General features: G+C 46.4%; 1 protein-coding gene and 1 pseudogene across 3 annotated transcripts in view; one reads left to right on the top strand and one right to left on the bottom strand.

The window, feature by feature from the left end:
- Nucleotides 1-3,033, top strand: part of EXOG (exo/endonuclease G) — a 28,151-nt gene extending 25,118 nt beyond the window's left edge. For all 3 annotated transcript variants that reach the window (XM_002813920.6, XM_024245263.3, XM_054552287.2), the window contains one exon: nt 1,816-3,033. In XM_002813920.6, the coding sequence (XP_002813966.3) occupies nt 1,816-2,277 (462 nt within the window). In that variant the 3' untranslated portion in view covers nt 2,278-3,033. The remainder of the gene's footprint in view (nt 1-1,815) is intronic.
- Nucleotides 3,034-4,711: 1,678 nt separating this feature from the next.
- LOC100455372 (large ribosomal subunit protein eL20-like) lies at nt 4,712-5,268 on the bottom strand (annotated as a pseudogene).
- Nucleotides 5,269-16,359: the final 11,091 nt, after the last annotated feature.

The raw sequence follows: 16,359 nt of genomic DNA, 5'->3' as shown, positions 1-16,359 counted from the left end.
GACTTTACACCACACCCTGACCAACCACTTTCAGTAACTTCGAAGACAGTTGGTTTTGGAAATCATTCCCGTGCATGGGTCTTCCCTGAAGCTCTACAATTGGTCTTGGCAGTGGGACCTTCATGTGTGACAGACAGCAGATGGCCATGGAGTTCCCAGGCTGTGTGCCATGTAGGTAGGAGCTTGAAAAAAGCAGAAAAGAAACCTCCTTTGTAGCTGTCGTGTCTCTGCCTTATTTGGGCTCACAAGAACGAATCTTGCTGCAGGCAGAGCTGTCTGATCAGGAAAGAAAACTGACTCTTACCAGGGAAGGGCCCGGGAGGGGCAGTAATACCAATGAGCATATTTTAGTTGGATTATGTCAGTTATTGGGGACTATTAAGTAAATAGATGTTGAGTATTTTCTTTTTCAAAAAAGCCTTTTTGTTTTGTTTTGTTTGAGATGGAGTTTCGCTCTTGTTGCCCAGGCTGGAGTGCAGTGTCACAATCTCGGCTAACTGCAACCTCCACCTCCCAGGTTCAAGCGATTCTCTTGCCTCAGCCTCCCGAGTAGCAGGGATTACATGCGCCACCACGCCCAGCTAATTTTGTATTTTTAGTAGAGATGGGGTTTCTCCATGTTGGTCAGGCTGGTCTCAAACTCCCAACCTCAGGGGATCGGCCTGCCTTGGCCTCCCAAAGTGCTGGGATTACAGGCATGAGCCACTGCACCTGGCCCAGATGCCAATTGGAAGGAAATTTGAAAAGGTTTAGTAATAATGTTATTTCATTAATTTCAGCCAAACCACACAACTAATTTATGTTTTCTAGGCCTGACCCTGGCTCTGGCTTCTTCATTGTTTGGATACCTTTCCAAAATGTTTGATATGACAACATATTTAGAAGTTCTTTGATCACAAGCCCAAGGATGTGCAAAACTCAGAGCAAACAGCATTTACATTTATGTAATTTAACTTTAAAAATTAGCCCTAATTGAAGTGATCCTGGAGATGGTAATGTTGACTTGACACCTGGCTGCTTCTCTAAGGGCTATCTGTTTAGTTCCCTAGTGAATTTCATAAACTAAGGCCATGTTTTCATTTCTAGAGCTGGGAGTACCCAAGCCTGCAGTTTTGACCTTTGAATGTTTGGAGCACCAGAAGTTCTGATTATGAGATAAAGAGAAAATGACAGCTTTTCTTGTCTATTAAAAAACCAGGACTCACTCATGGCATTCCTTTGTCCTTTGTCCTACAAACAGAACAGAGACTGTGACCCCTGATCTTTGGGTTGGCATTATTTTATTTTTATTTTTTGAGATGGAGTCTTGCTCCGTCGGCCAGGCTGGAGTGCAGTGGTGCAATCTCGGCTCACTGCACCCTCTGCCTCCTGGGTTCAAGTGATTCTCCTGCTTCAGCCTCCCAAGTAGCTGGGATTACAGGCACCTGCCACCACACCCAGCTAATTTTTGTATTTTTTTTTAGTAGAGATGGGGTTTCACCATGTTGGCCAGGCTGGTCTTGAACTTCTGACCTCAAGTGATCCGCCCGCCTTGGCGTCCCAAAGTGCTGGGATTACAGGTATGAGCCACTGTGCCTCACCTGGGGTTATATTATTTTAAAGAATGTGATCAGAATTGACCTGTTAGATACTCATCTTGTATGTGAATCTCTTGAGTCAGTTTATTATTTTTGGCAGTTGAATTTAAATTTATTAGAACAGAGTGGGATGGCTTATAAGTACATTTCAGCAATGCATTAAATAAGTTTTTTTCAGAAAAAATTTGCGAACTGTTAGCACAAATTGGCATCACTAATATGGCTGCTTTGTTTTTAGGTGATTGGCAAGGACAACGTGGCAGTCCCCTCACACCTTTATAAGGTAATCCTGGCCCGCAGAAGCTCAGTATCTACCGAACCACTGGCGCTAGGGGCCTTTGTGGTACCCAATGAAGCCATCGGCTTCCAGCCCCAGTTAACTGAATTCCAAGTGAGCCTCCAGGACCTAGAGAAGTTGTCAGGACTGGTGTTTTTTCCTCATTTGGATAGAACTAGTGATATCCGGAATATCTGCTCTGTGGACACCTGTAAGCTCCTGAATTTCCAGGAGTTCACCTTGTACTTGAGTACAAGAAAGATTGAAGGAGCCCGATCAGTGCTCAGACTGGAAAAGATCATGGAAAACTTGAAGAATGCAGAGATTGAACCAGATGATTACTTTATGAGTCGCTATGAGAAGAAGCTAGAAGAACTCAAAGCTAAAGAGCACTCAGGAACCCAGACAAGAAAGCCATCCTAGTTTTTATCTCAAGATGTGTCATACCATCTGTAATGAAGCAGCCCTCTTTAGGCTAACATATTTTAGTGGCTTTGCTTTTTGCTTTTTAAAAAATTTTTCTCTTTAAGAGATGTGGTCTCGCTGTGTCATCCAGGCTGGAGTGCAGTGGTGGAATCATAGCTCACTATAGCCTCAAACTTCTGGGCTTAAGCAATCCTTCTGCCTCTGCCCCCTGAGCAGCTGGGACTACAGGCACACACCATCGCCCTCAGCTACTAGTGGCTTTGCTTTAAAGAAACAATGGAATCCTAAATTTATGACTAAAAATTCCCCCAAAAGATGAAAGATCTACAATGTTTTTGTCAGTATTATATTTGACTCAGGAACTAATTATTAAGGGAGCTTTGACACCTGCAGATGGAGGGCTGATCTTGTGTCAAGTTAACAGGAAGACTGCCCACAGATGACACTGCATTTGTATCCCTCTGGATGTAGAGTATTGGGAAGACATTTGTTTAGTTTCATGCTTCCAAACCATGCATTGTCTTTGATGTATCTGCCCAGCCTTCTCAGAACTCAGTGTTGTACATTTTTCCCCCTAGGACCTGAATTGGTCTTGGAGGCAGCTTTTAGAAATCTTCTATGTAGTTCCTGTCCACATGCACTGTATATTTGTTTCTTCTTTCTCCTCTCATGAATCTGCTCTTTTCTCTAGTTCTGTCTACGTAGAAGCACTCAGCAACTAGTTTCTGCTCATTAAATGTGTTCTATATACTAGGCTCAGTGCTTTACATGTGTTGTCTCACAATGACTCTCTGAGGTAAATATACTATCCCCATTTTACCTGTGAGAAAATTGAGGCTTAGAGAGCTTAGTGTCTTACCTGAGTTTCACTTTTCCAAAGTAGTCATCCACAAAGTATGAGGCAGACAGATCTAAGAGAAGAAAGACAGCTGAGGTAGATTCGTCTTTTCTGACATGGATGGTGGCTTTTTACTCAGAAATATATACCTATTTCCATGGGTATTTGTGGGCCCGAGGCGTGCTTGGCAAGAAGACCTTGGTTTCTCGTCTGCTATGCAAGCCAAAGGGACTTTAATGTTCTTTGAATTGAACCCTCCTTAGCTCTGTGGAAAGAGACAGTCAGGAGTATTTGGGAATTAGACGGCAATACTTTGTGGGGTTTATTAGAGCCCATGCTTGCCTCCAGAGATACAGTTCTTTTAGTGACCAGATACTGCCAAATTGATGTGTTCTTGCTTTCCAGGTGAGCTTTTTGTTCTTAAGATTAAGAAACCTATGACGGGTCTACGGCCAGGCATGGTGGCTTAGGCCTATAATCTCAGCACTTTGGGAAATCGAGGTGGGTGGATCGCTTGAGCCCAGGAGTTTGAGACCAGCCTGGGCAACATAATGAAACCCTGTCTTTACAAAAAAATACAAAAATTAGCTGGGCATGGTGGTGCACACCTGTAGTCCCAGCTACTCGGGAGGCTGAGATGGGAGGATCGCTTGAGCCTGGCAGGTCGAGGCTGCGATGGGACATGGTCATGCCACTGGACTCCAGCCTGGGCCACAGAGGGAGACCCTGTCTCAAAAAAAAAAAAAAAAAAGAAAGAAAAAAAAGAAAAAGATCTGCCCACAAAATCACTAGCTTATTATTTGCTTCCTCTGTGCCTGCTTGTCTACCTAGCATAGTGGGCCAAAGGTCCAAAGGCATTTAGCATTCCTGGGGGAAATTGTGGCTGTTTTTCTGAGCCAGATCTCTTGATTTGGGTTTACACGGAGTCCTTTCATGGGCTATCCTGCGTATTGTCAGTAAAACGTCTTGGGGCATAAGAACTTGTCTGAATCTGTCATACATACCACTGCTGTCTTTTCCGAGTGGCATTACAAGAAAGATTTTTGTGGTGTGTTTGTTCTAAGAGAAATGCCAAGACTTTAAGATAAAGATAAGATGATAGTGATTGACATTGTTCTGCTCTTTTATTTGGGTAAAAAAGAAAAGTTGAGGGGTCAGAACACAGTAGCCTGATTAGTACCATTCTGTTTTATCACACTGTTCCCCATTAGCTTGTGCCAGTTCTCCTCTTCTCGGGGATGTAGAGCCAAAATGTCACTGTGACCAAACAATCTGTTATTTTTTCTCCCCAATGGAGAGGTGATGGTGTGGCCTGGGTGTTTCTCCAGGAGTGTGAGTGGGCAGCTCTGTGGGATAAGTCCTAGGTACCTACTGCCCATCTCTAGAGGCGGGCCCCCAACTCCCTTCCCCTGTTGCTCTGTTCTGCCGACCTGCATTGCCAGCAGCCTTGGAGTTACTTCTTATGCTCTTCTTGCTCATTCCTCTCCACCTAGATGGTAGAATCTCTTATTTTTAGATCAATAAAGTTTTTTTTTTTTTTTCACTGGGGCATTTCTGAGTTTATTTGGGGCACACCCGGGTGAGGGCCTGCCCCTAGAAGAAGGTGTTCAGCCTCTTGGTGAAGTGTGGCTTGTGCTGATAGTGCAGGACCCAGTGGGGCAGCAGGAACTTGATCTTGGAGTCGTGGAACTGCTTGACGGCTGGCCGGCGGCACTTGCTGGCTGTGGTCTCCTCCACCTTCATGATCTGGATGGAGTGGGCCTGGGCGCAGTGCCAGGCACCCATGTCTTGGTAGCACTGGGTGACAGCACCCGCGGTGGTCAGGTCCCCGTATTCCTGGCACATGTTGTGGGTGCTGCTCTGGGTGTCACAGTGCAGCCAGTTGCCGAAGTTCTTCACCCGCAGGGGGCACTTCTCAAACACCTGCCCACAGTAACAATCTCTCCTGAAGACTTCTTCATCTTCTTTAACTGAGATACCAAGTACCAGAAGCAGGACTTGGCGACGACATGATTAGGTGCAAAGATTCGCATGTGGTAGAGGGGTAATGTATGGCATTTGGGGGTGGGCAGGCAGTGACCCACCACCTTGTACTCTCATAGTGTGCCTGAGGCCTTCATGGCGTCCTGTCCGCCCTCACCGCCACCTGCAAAAGGACAGATCAATAAAAGTTTCTTAGGTTTTTATTTCTTTTGAAAGATGCTGCCTGGTCATTGTGAAAAATGGAGGTAAGAGCTTGTAATACAAAGTTGCAGTCTGCCAGTCCTCATTTTTATTTATATTTATTTATTTATATGATTTGCGCATCAGACAACCTTTGAAAAAGTTTGTTAGTGTGTAACAGTGGTATTTGAATTGTCTCAACACTTTCATCAAGAGTTCCCCCAAACAAACTTGAAATGTAAATAATTGGTTAGAGGTTAGAATTTTTCTCCTGTCATACCGCTTCAGCCCTCAATGTGGCTGTTGATCATCCTGGACTCAGATGCAGCATAGGCTGAGCCTGAGATTCTGCCCTTCTGTTCTCTTTACCCTCAGACAGTCCCTGGTCTGAGGGAAAGGCAGCCGTGGTGGAAGTGCCAGTCTGGACAGGCTCTTCTGCTGGAAACCCACATCCCAAGTTTCTCTCTACCTTCGATGATATCTTTATTGTGAAATTCCAAACTCTGGTCCCTGAATTGAGGCTGTTGCACCAATATTGTTGTGTGTAGCAATACAACAAATTGCAAAGGTTAGGAGAATGGATGTCAGCCCTTAATTAAATACCTGCAAATATTTCTGCCCCTTGCACCTTGACCTTCAAGCAATGGAAAACTTGTCTTTCCTTCAGATTTTGATTAGAATTCTAGGCTCAGTTCTATACTTGGAATGACTCTGAATGTTACCATGTCACCTACCTGTGTCCCCTGGCCTCATCCTTGTGAGTACATAAGTGTCATTGATACCACCTCTGAATCGCAAACTTCCCATTAGCAGCCCATCCCTGAACCTAACCCGGCACCCAGGGTGCTGTTTGTTCCCTGCCCACCCCTTCATACCTTCACCCCGTGTGTCCTTCCCCATCCTGGCACACTTCCAAGTGCCTCCTGTATCCTCACTATAGTTCATTCTGATGGATTTGGTCAGGGCTGGGCTCACATCAGGTGTGAAACTCCTGCTCCTGCCTGTCTCCATGCCTAGCCTCCATCTGGGATGCTTTCTTGGATGTCATCCTTCTTGGAGATTGTCTATCGGGGATCCAGTGTTCCTTTTTCCAGTCTAGCCCCACCTTCAGGGAGCAAACCTCAGGTCATTAGGGCCAAGCAAGATGGACTGCATTGACACAGGCCCCATGCAATTCAGGACAGTGGGGGTGCCAATGGGCTTTCCTACTCCTGAACATGCCAATTGTGGTCAAGGGGTGGACTGCCCCTGAGTGTGCCAAGTACCTCTAGGGGTCACTGTGGCCTAGTGTCACTGCAAGACTTAGTTTCAGCTGTGGCACCACCCCAGTATGGAACTTGCAGCTCTGTAAGCCACAAAGAACTCAGCCTCAGACATCAGGCACCAGGCACTCAGGCTGGATGGAATTGCAGAGGTTATCTTGTCCAGTGGGTGTCATGTTTGGCTCACCTCAGAATAGCCTAACAGCTTAATAATGTTCCCCTAAACTTTGTTTTGAGAAATTTCAAGCCTACAGAAAAGTTGAAAGAAGAGTGCAATGATTGCCCTTCCTCCCAAATTTTGTCTTGTTTGCTTTCTCTTTTTTCCAAATTATTAAAAGCGATTTGCTGGGTTTTTTTTAAAAAGTAAATTATAGGCATGACACTTCACCTTTTTAATACTTCAGCTTATATTACCTAAGAATAAGAACATTCCCCTATAATTTTAAAATATCACATCTAAGAAAATTACCAGAATTTGATATCATCTAATAAACAATTCCTATTAAAATTGGCCCAGGTGTTCCAAAATGTTGTTTATGCATTTTTTTCCCTAAATATAGGTTTCATTCAAAGTTCATGTTGTTATAACTAGTCTCAATCTAGAATAATCTGCCTCAAAAAATAGCTTCTCTAACTCTTCTTGAGGTTTTGATTCTGTAGATTTGATGTGAGGTTGGAATCAGTATTCTCTTTTTTTGAGAGTCTTGCTCTGTCACCCAGGCTGGAGTCCAGTGGCGCGATCTCAGCATACTGCCACCTGTGCCACCTGGGCTCAAGCGATTCTCATGTCTCAGCCTCCTGAGTAGCTGGGACTACAGGCGTGTGCCACCACACCTGGCTAATTTATATATTTTTAGTAGAGACGGAGTTTCACCATGTTGGCTAGGCTGGTCTTGAACTGGCCTCAAGTGATCCGCCCACCTTGGCCTCCCAAAGTGCTGGGATTACAGGTGTGAGCCACCATGCCGGCCTGGAATTTGTATTTTCTAAACAAATAACACTGGTGATTCTGCTGATAAACCAGGGTTTCAAGCCAGACTGGCCCTCTACTATACCTCCACCCTCTCCCAATACATACAGCCACTAGACAGGACTCCTTTGTCAGATAAGTGGTCTTTGAGCTTCTGAATATCTCTAAGGGAGTATGTTCTCCTATCCCTTTGGGACCCCAGCTATGCAATTTTCTTTATAGTATATCTTCATAAGATGAAGTTGAAACCTTCCCTTGTAATTCCTACCCATCAATGACAGGCCCAAACTGCCATTCCAGGCCACACAGAACTGGCTGGCACCTCCTTTCACCTGATAGTCCTTTTGAGATATGCAGCTTATAAAGACATGTGGCATCTCATGTCATGCTCAGGTGCTCATGAATTTCAGGCCCTTCACCATCATGATTTTATATGCCTTCATGATGTGGCAGCCACATCTGAGCAAAGCATTCAGGACGCAGTGATAGCAGTGCTGAACTGAGTCCAGGGGATTGACAGCTCTTCTCAGGGAAGCTCCACTTTTCACACTATATACCATTGCTTCCTGTGGGACTCGGTCCAACTAACTGCCTCAGGTCTTTTTCACATGATCGATCTGCTGTCAAATCACTTTCCCATTATGCACTTACACAGCCAATTTTTGGAGCACAAATGTGAGATTTTATGTATGTCCAACTGTTAGGATTTCATCTTGTTACAGTTTCTACCCATCTTCAAGTGGGTTCACTTTCTTGATGATCCTGATTTGGCCATCTGACATGTTAGCTATGCATCCGAGCTTTGAGATAGCAGATTGAATAAACAAGCCTTCAATGTGTTTGTTAAAAACATTGAACAAGACAGAGCCATGGAAGATCCCTCTGGTAGAAAACTCACTTTACATGGCAACTCACTTCACATACCCAGCAAGTTTCGTGTGATAATGTGCTCTGATATTTTCTATTAAGTTCATTTCTGTTTGTTTGTTTGTTTACTTATAGAGACAGGGTCTCACTTTCTCACCCAGGCTGAAGTGTAGTGGTGCGATTGCAGTTCACTCTAACCTTGAACTCCTGGGCTCAAGCAATCCTCCTGCCTCAGCCTTCTGAGTAGCTAGGACTACAGGCATGTACCAGCATGCCTGGCTAATTAAAAACTTTTTTTTTCTGGAGATGAGTTCTCGCCGTGTTGCCCAGGCTGGTCTTGAACTCCTGGTCTCAAGCAATCCTCTCACTTTGGCCTCCCTAAGTGCTGGGATTATGGGCTTGAGCCAAGTCACTGAGCCCATTTCTGTTTCTTTAGAAGGAAAAACACTGAATTGATTGCATTATGGAGAAACAGGTCTCCATCACAATTTGCCTGTGAGTCACTCTGGGACAGGGAGAGTGCCTGCCGCATCTCTGGGTCTACATGGCATGGCTGGGCCAATGCTTTGGACGCCAGCAGTGGGCGGGGAGGCTGCTGGGGAGACTTGGGGTCCCACATAATCATCTTTCCACTTATCAGTGCGGGAGAGTTGAGGACAACTGACTTCATCCTTCTGAATCAGGTTCCTCATCTGCAAGCAGGTTGAGAAGGACCTGCAGGATTGGTTGAGGATTGAATAAGATAACATGTGCAGTTTGGTAAGCTCTTAATAAATGGTAGCCAGTTACTGTGAATTCTTGAGAATGATTATTGGTGTCTGATGAAGGTCATCCTGATCTGAGAGAGTGAGGGATAGAGCCAGGCCTCAGTATGGTGTTAACCTGCGGTGGTGGAAGTGGTTCAATCTCTTCTCAAATCCTAAGACTGTGATATTTGCAACCAGCCCTTTGAGCATATCCGTGCTTTACAGTTTGCAGAGCGCTTTCTAGTCAGAGCTTATGCAGTCCACCATTTGAATCGGCGCGATTCATCCCATTTCACAAACGAAGCAACAAACTCTAGGAACTTACCAAGATTTTCCAGCTTCCCATCTAATGTTTACCCTCAACTCCCCCCTCAAGGTTGTTGCAGTTATTTTCATTTGCTTTCTTTATATATATATATGTATTTTTTTTTATTATACTTTAAGTTCTAGGGTACATGTGCACAACGTGCAGGTTTGTTACATATGTATACATGTGCCGTGTTGGTGTGCTGCACCCATTAACTCGTCATTTACATTAGGTATATCTCCTAATGCTATCCCTCCCCGCTCCCCCCACCCCACAACAGGCCCTGGTGTGTGATGTTCCCCTTCCTGTGTCCAAGTGTTCTCATTGTTCGATTCCCACCTATGAGTGAGAACATGCGGTGTTTGGTTTTTTTGTCCTTGCGATAGTTTGCTGAGAATGATGGTTTCCAGCTTCATCCATGTTGCTTTCTAATTCAGTCATTCATGCATTTACCCATTTTAGCCCTACAGTGCCCTGCTAACTTTTTAGAGGCAGGCACATAATGAAGTTGATTCTTTTCTGAGGCCCCTGCAGGGTTTTGCAAATAGTGAGCGTTCAAGAGATGTTTTGGAGTTACGCAGCAAGTCAGAAACGTGGAGCTTATCCTGCTTGAGTCCTAATATGCTCATTCACTTGGGCAGGGGGCGCAGGGACACAGAAGGGTGGAGACCTGGGTCCTGCTATGTGGCTGTGGGCAAGCCTGTGTCTTGAATAACACCTGGGTACTGAGCATTGCTGAACTCATGCCTGAACTCCCAGGGCACTTTCCCCGGCCACCCTATGTTAGGCTCTACAGTCTCGTCTGTGGTCTGAGGCAGACACCCTGGTGGGAAGATGGAAGCATGGAGGTGGCAGTCAGAGTGCGCTGAGCAAGGACTTTTGTGTGTTTGACCCTCGGAGAAGCAGAGCTAAAATTAGGTCTTCCAGCTGTGTGCAGGTGTGAAGCCCCACCCCCTTACCTACCCCCAGCCAGGATCTCAGAAATATTCCCATCCTCTCCCTCCTCCAGCCCCAGTTACTCCACAGGCACAGGATGAAATGTCCTACCTCTGGTGATGCCCGGATAGAAAGATCTACCCAAATGTCCTTCAAGGCTGCAGGGGTGGGGGCAGTGACAGGCAGTGACCTTAAGTTTGCTGAGCCTCCCTAGCACCTTTGAGGTCTCGGTGCAACTGGGGCCCAACTGGCTCCTTCTTAGACCACCAGACAGGATGATGTTTTGGTTCCCTCCCTGCACACATGAAGGGATCCTGGCTTCTCCCACTAGCCTCTTGATTGATGTGCTCTGTGCCCCTACTCTGCCCACCACTTCAGAGAGAGCCTTTGACCCCTCACCACCCATCACCATTCAGACACAGATGGAAGAGAGCTAGTCTGGGGGCAGAGATGGAAGAGCCCTGCCCTGGGGAGTCTTATCCAAGGCAGGTGGAGCCCAGGATGATATGATTTGATTGTGCTCTCTCTCCCTGCATGAGGCTAGAATAGGAACACACTGGCCCTCCTCAGGGATAAATGTGCCCCTTACTCCTCCTTCACTATGGCCCTTGGAACCCTGCTCTCAGGGGTTCCCCAGCTGAGGCTCAGACTCTTTCATGTTCTGGTCTGGGGTGAGAACCTGCCTTCTACTTCTGGCTCCTCGGTGTACTTGCAATAGGATCTTAGTTAAGTAGCCACTCCTCACTCTTCAGTTCCTTTATCTGTAAAGTGAGGGGTTGGGGCTAGACAGTGTCCAGCATCCCTCCTCTTTGGTGTCTCTTAATTGTCCAGGGCAGAGCAATCCTTGGAGCAAGGCAGCCTGCTGGGGTGGTTTGCAGAAGAAGCACAGTGGGGCGGGCTGGAGGCCGCAGGGGCAAAGTGGGCCGAGGGCCTCTGAGGAGGTGTGAATGAGGGAGGCAGAGCAGGGCCGGTGTGGACAGCCCTGTCCCAGCCCTATCTCCCGTCTGCGACACCCTCTCCACACCCCAGCACTGATAAGGGGGTGTGAGCCACGGCCGCCTTGTGACAGGCCCTTCGGCAGGGAGGGTGATGGTGGGGGTCTGCTCCACTTCTGAATTCAGACGTCAGCATCTTTTTCCCCCAACCCCCATTGCCCTGTCAGACTAGACAGGCCCTAGCAACCAGGCACCCTCCCTGACAGCCCCTGGCTTGGAGATTTGTTTCTGCTCCATGTGGCCTCAGCTTTCTCAGAGATGGTAGGAGACAGACCTCCCTCAGTCCTTTCTGGCAAAGTGCCAAGGAGGATGACCACCTCCCACCCCCATCAGGCCTGTTCCTGCAGTGACTGCTGATGCTGGGGCCTGGCACACACAGTGCTTCTTATCACTGGGCAAACTTCAATGGCTGGTCCTCTTGTCTCCTCTCCTCACCCCATCTCCTCTATCACTGTGACCATCAGCTTCCAGTCTTCCCCCTCCAACTCCCTAGCTTTTGGGCCATTTCTCTGCCCACCTCTTTCGTCTAAGGCCACTGTTCACCAGAAGGCCATGCCAGAAACCTCTTATTTCTGGATTCATTGGGATGGGGTGCAGGGAACAGAAAAGTCTTGGAAAAAGAGAGACAGAAACTTGGAGCTCTAGGGAAGGGGAAGGAGAAGACAAACAGGACCAAGCCAGAGGCTATAGGAAACCCTTCAGGGTGGAGGGTCTTGGCCCAGGTGTCAAGCCCCTAGGCTCTATGGCACTGAACTCTGAACTTCCTTCCATGCTCTAAAAGGCTGTCTTCTGTGTTCAGATCTGAAGACTATTTTGATTAGCAGGCTGCATCCATACTGCTCCAGGCAGCCCCACTGCGTGTGTGTCTGTGGGGAAGGGTGAGCCTGTCCTCCTGTGTGCATTCCTGTCTATGGGTTCCATTCTCAGCCTCTGCATAGCTTAGGAGGCATCAGAGCATCCTGAGAGCACAGACTTGAACCAGGCTTATTAGCCTGGGGTCACATCTCTGCCATCTTAACCAGGTGGGGGAGCTACAGCAAGTAGCGTAACTGCCCTGTGCCTTGGTTTCCCCATCTGTAAAATGAAGATGACAACATGGATGATAGATAATGCCATATACCTTGTAGAACTGTTGTAAGTACCCAATGAGCTAAAATAAGTAAAGTGTTTTAAACCGTATCAGGTACAATGTAATTATTGGCCATTAGTAATATTTTTGTAAATTTTATTTTAATATAATTTCAAACTTAGATACAGAAAAGTTGCAAGAAATTCCCATATGCCCTTTATGCTGATAAGCGGGTGTGAGCAGATTCAGCAATTGTTTATATTTTGCACATTTATTTTATCATTCTCTCTTTCCTCATATATATGTGTGTGCTTATGATGTACTCTGTATTACGTGTCTACTATATATAGTATATATACACATATGCACATGCACACACATATTTTTTTCAGAGTCACGTGAGAATAAGTTGAATACATCATGCCTTTTTTGCCCTAAATACTTGTGTGTGTTGGTACAAAACCATAGTATAGTTATCAAAATCAGAAAATCTAACATTGGTCTAATACTGTTATTGAATCCACAGTCCATATGTACATTTCATCAGTTGTCTTTTCATATCTTCTTTCTTTCTATTTCTTTCTTTCTTTTTTTTCTTTGAGATGGAGTCTCACTCTGTTGTCCAGGCTGGAGTGCAGTGGTGTGACCCTGGCTCACTGCAACCTCTACCTCCTGGGTTCAAGCGATTCTCTTGCCTCAGCCTCCCAAGTAGCTGGGATTACAGGCATGCACCACCACAACCAGCTAATTTTTATATTTTTAGTAGAGATGGGGTTTCACCATGTTGGCCAGGCTGGTCTCGAACTCCTGGCCTCAGATGATTCACCCACCTCGGTGCTGGGATTACAGGCATGAGCCACCGAGCCTGGCCTATTTCTATTTCTTTTTCCTGTTCCAGGGCCACTCATTGTATTCAGTTTCCATGTCTCTTTCGCCTCCTTTAACCTGGGAGAGTTCCTCAGCCTTTCTTTGTGTTTCTTGAATTTGACAATGTTGAAGCGTGCAGGCCAGTTATTTGAAGAATGATGTTGCTTGAATCCTGTTGGATGCGTCCTCATTATGACTTTCAGGTGATGTGTTTTGGGGATGATTACTGAAGGTGATGTGTCTTTCTCAGAGTCTTACATCAGGAGGCAGACTATGTCAACTTTTCCACTTGTTAGTGATATTATCTTTGATCACTTAGTTTAAGTGGCGTCTGTTCCCCCTCCTGTAGAATTACTATTTTCTCTTTCTAATTAATAAGTAATTGTGGGGAGATACTTTGAGACTATATTCCTCATCAAACTTCTACCCACTAGTTTTTGCCCACTAATAATTTTTTACACCATCATTACTTCTAAACTTACTAGTTGGCTCATTCATACTGGCTCCTGTGTCTTTTGACATTTATCTTCATCCGTCTTTAAGCACTTTTTTGCTTTCTGGCACAATAAGATGTTCCAGGTTTTCTGGTGTTTTCCTGGCTCTAGCCCTGAATCAGCCATTTCATCAAGGAGCCCTGGTTCCTTTTAATGGAGAATGATATTTAGAAACCAAGATTTGGGTGCTGTGGGTGCTCATTCATATGGTGTGTTATTGCTTCTGGTTCGTCCTTTTTATTATCCATTCACTTGGATACGATGGTGAGGTCGCCACTGAAGAAAGTGTGGCTTAGGGGTGGAAAGGGGGAAAGGAGCCAGATGACCTAGGTAGAGACTCCCCTCTCCCCCTCTAGCTCTCCAGGTCTTCCCCACTTTCTCTTTCCTCCCTTTCCCTCTTCATAATGACCTCATTTCCCTTTTCTTGATCAAAATTCCTCTGGAGATTCCAGCTGTGGGAACCTCTGAAACCACTTCTCCAGCTACACGTGTGATACCAGAGGCAGACAACTATGTGACCTTTGTGTGTGAAAAGCCAAAGGCAAAGATAATTTATGAGAAAGTTTTTGCTGAGAACAATCCAGTGACAGGGTGATTGGGGAAGACACATTTGGAAGATTTCCACTTGGACGTGTTCCTTTTCCCTGCCTGAAAAGCACTCAGAGCAGAGCCTGCGTGGAGGCTGGGATAGGGTGCTGTGGGAACTCTGTTCTCCAGATAAGCCTCTTCAAGGCTCTGGGGACCAACGAGGAGGATTTAAGTGCCTGGTGAAGTCCACTGTCTGTGTCCACAAGTCACAGGGACAGTTTAAAATGAAATAACTGGAGTTCAGTGAAAGCCACTTAAATAGCTTTCTTAGTTATGTAAACGTAGGGTGAAGAATGAGTGGCCTTGATCCCCCACCTGGAGTTAGTTTATTGTTTTGAGACTAGATCCAAAGCCTCCTCTCCCTGAGATCTCTGGTATGCAAAGCTGGTTCCTGGAGGAAGTGCATCAGTTGACAGAGGGAGCCCAGAATCTCTGTGAGGGAAGAAAACACTATCCAACTGCTGCTCCTGGGATTTGAAGTGAAGAGAATTTGTTGGGGTGGAGTGAGGAGGCCACAATAAAGGCGTTGGGCCATGGGGCTTCTGAAATGAGATTAATATGAGGAACACGTGAGTCTAGGGTGGTGACCGGGGCTTACAACAAGGACCCACCTGTGTTTCCTGGGGTAAGGCTGTCCTTAGCATGGTGTGAGGCTAACTGCTGGGAGCTCTGGGGACTCTGCCATGCTGACATTGTGCCTGTGCTCCTGGCTAGGGACTGCCACCTAGATATGAGTCACAGTGGGGGGCCCCTGGGCTCCAGTTGACTTTGAGGAGTGATACTGTCCCTGTGAGGATGCTATGAGTGTCCTCAATAGTGATGTGGTAGTGCTGGTCAGACCCACAATCCCTATTTTGCTTTTTTTTTTTTTTTTTTTTTTAAAAAAAAACACAAAAAACAAAAAAACAAAAACCTCAGGAAGTGAAAATCCCTAAAGGGAGGGACTGGACGTGTCATGTAAATTCTTGATTGGTTAACAGAAAAAATTAAAAGTGGATTGAGGGCACATTTGTGCTCTGTGCCCAAGGGACAGTTCAAACAGCTGCATTCACAGATACCAGAGACGCCAGTGTCTTCACCATCACCAGCGACGTGTGGGCGCTGCCTCAACAGGTATTGGGAACTTGTTCTTGTTTACAGCTTGGCTCCCCATGGTAGCTGTAGGAGGCAGGATCTGGGTGGATGGGACCTGGGATTCATTCTTAGAATAGGTCCCCAAATGGTCATCCATTTTGCTTGCCAAGGGCTCTGTGGGGCAGACGTAGGAGGCCTGAGGGGCTGCCTGGGAGGTGATCTGAGGAAGCCTCTTGTGGCACTTTCATGGCTGTCCTGGCCAGAGACCAGAGACACCTCCTCTCCCACTTCTGAGCGCTCTGTCTACCAATTTTGCATCCGAAATAGCTCCCAAGCTTCTCATTCTCTATTATCCCCATCCTGGTCCAAGCCACCCTCATCTCTCCCTGTAGAGATCACCTGACTGGTTATTCTCCCTCATTGCACTTTGTACTCTCCTACCCTGCCATATAGTTTTGTAACTATAAACAGCCTTGTTTGTGGATTTGGAGGTGAATACCTGTTTTCCCAACTTGATTGTGAGCTACGTGAGGACAGGGACCTTGTCTGGTTTTATCTATAAGATGCTCAATATGTGGTTGCTAAACAAAGAGTGGACAGATGTCTCGGTTTCCCCAGCTGGTCCCTATGTAGGCTGATCTCACTTGGTGGGAGTGAGTGAGTGAGAGGAAGGGGACCCTCTGGTTCTGGAGCCTCTCATCTGGCCCTGCTGCTCAGTATTCATTGATCCTTCAAATGTCAGAGTGTCCACAGGAGAGAGAGGGTGGCAGGTAGGGCTGGCAGAAGGCAGATGCGTGGCTTTATAGTGATCCTATGCTTGGGGCTGGGTGGGTTTCAGCTGGGGTGTGGGAGCAGAGAAATTGGCTTTGGGGGGCTCTGTGATGGGGGCCTTGCAGCAGGTGG

Source organism: Pongo abelii, chromosome 2, assembly GCF_028885655.2.
Source record: "Pongo abelii isolate AG06213 chromosome 2, NHGRI_mPonAbe1-v2.0_pri, whole genome shotgun sequence".
NCBI lineage: Eukaryota > Metazoa > Chordata > Mammalia > Primates > Hominidae > Pongo > Pongo abelii.
The sequence above is the reverse complement of the archived record's forward strand: the minus strand, read 5'-3'. Positions and strand labels throughout refer to the sequence as shown.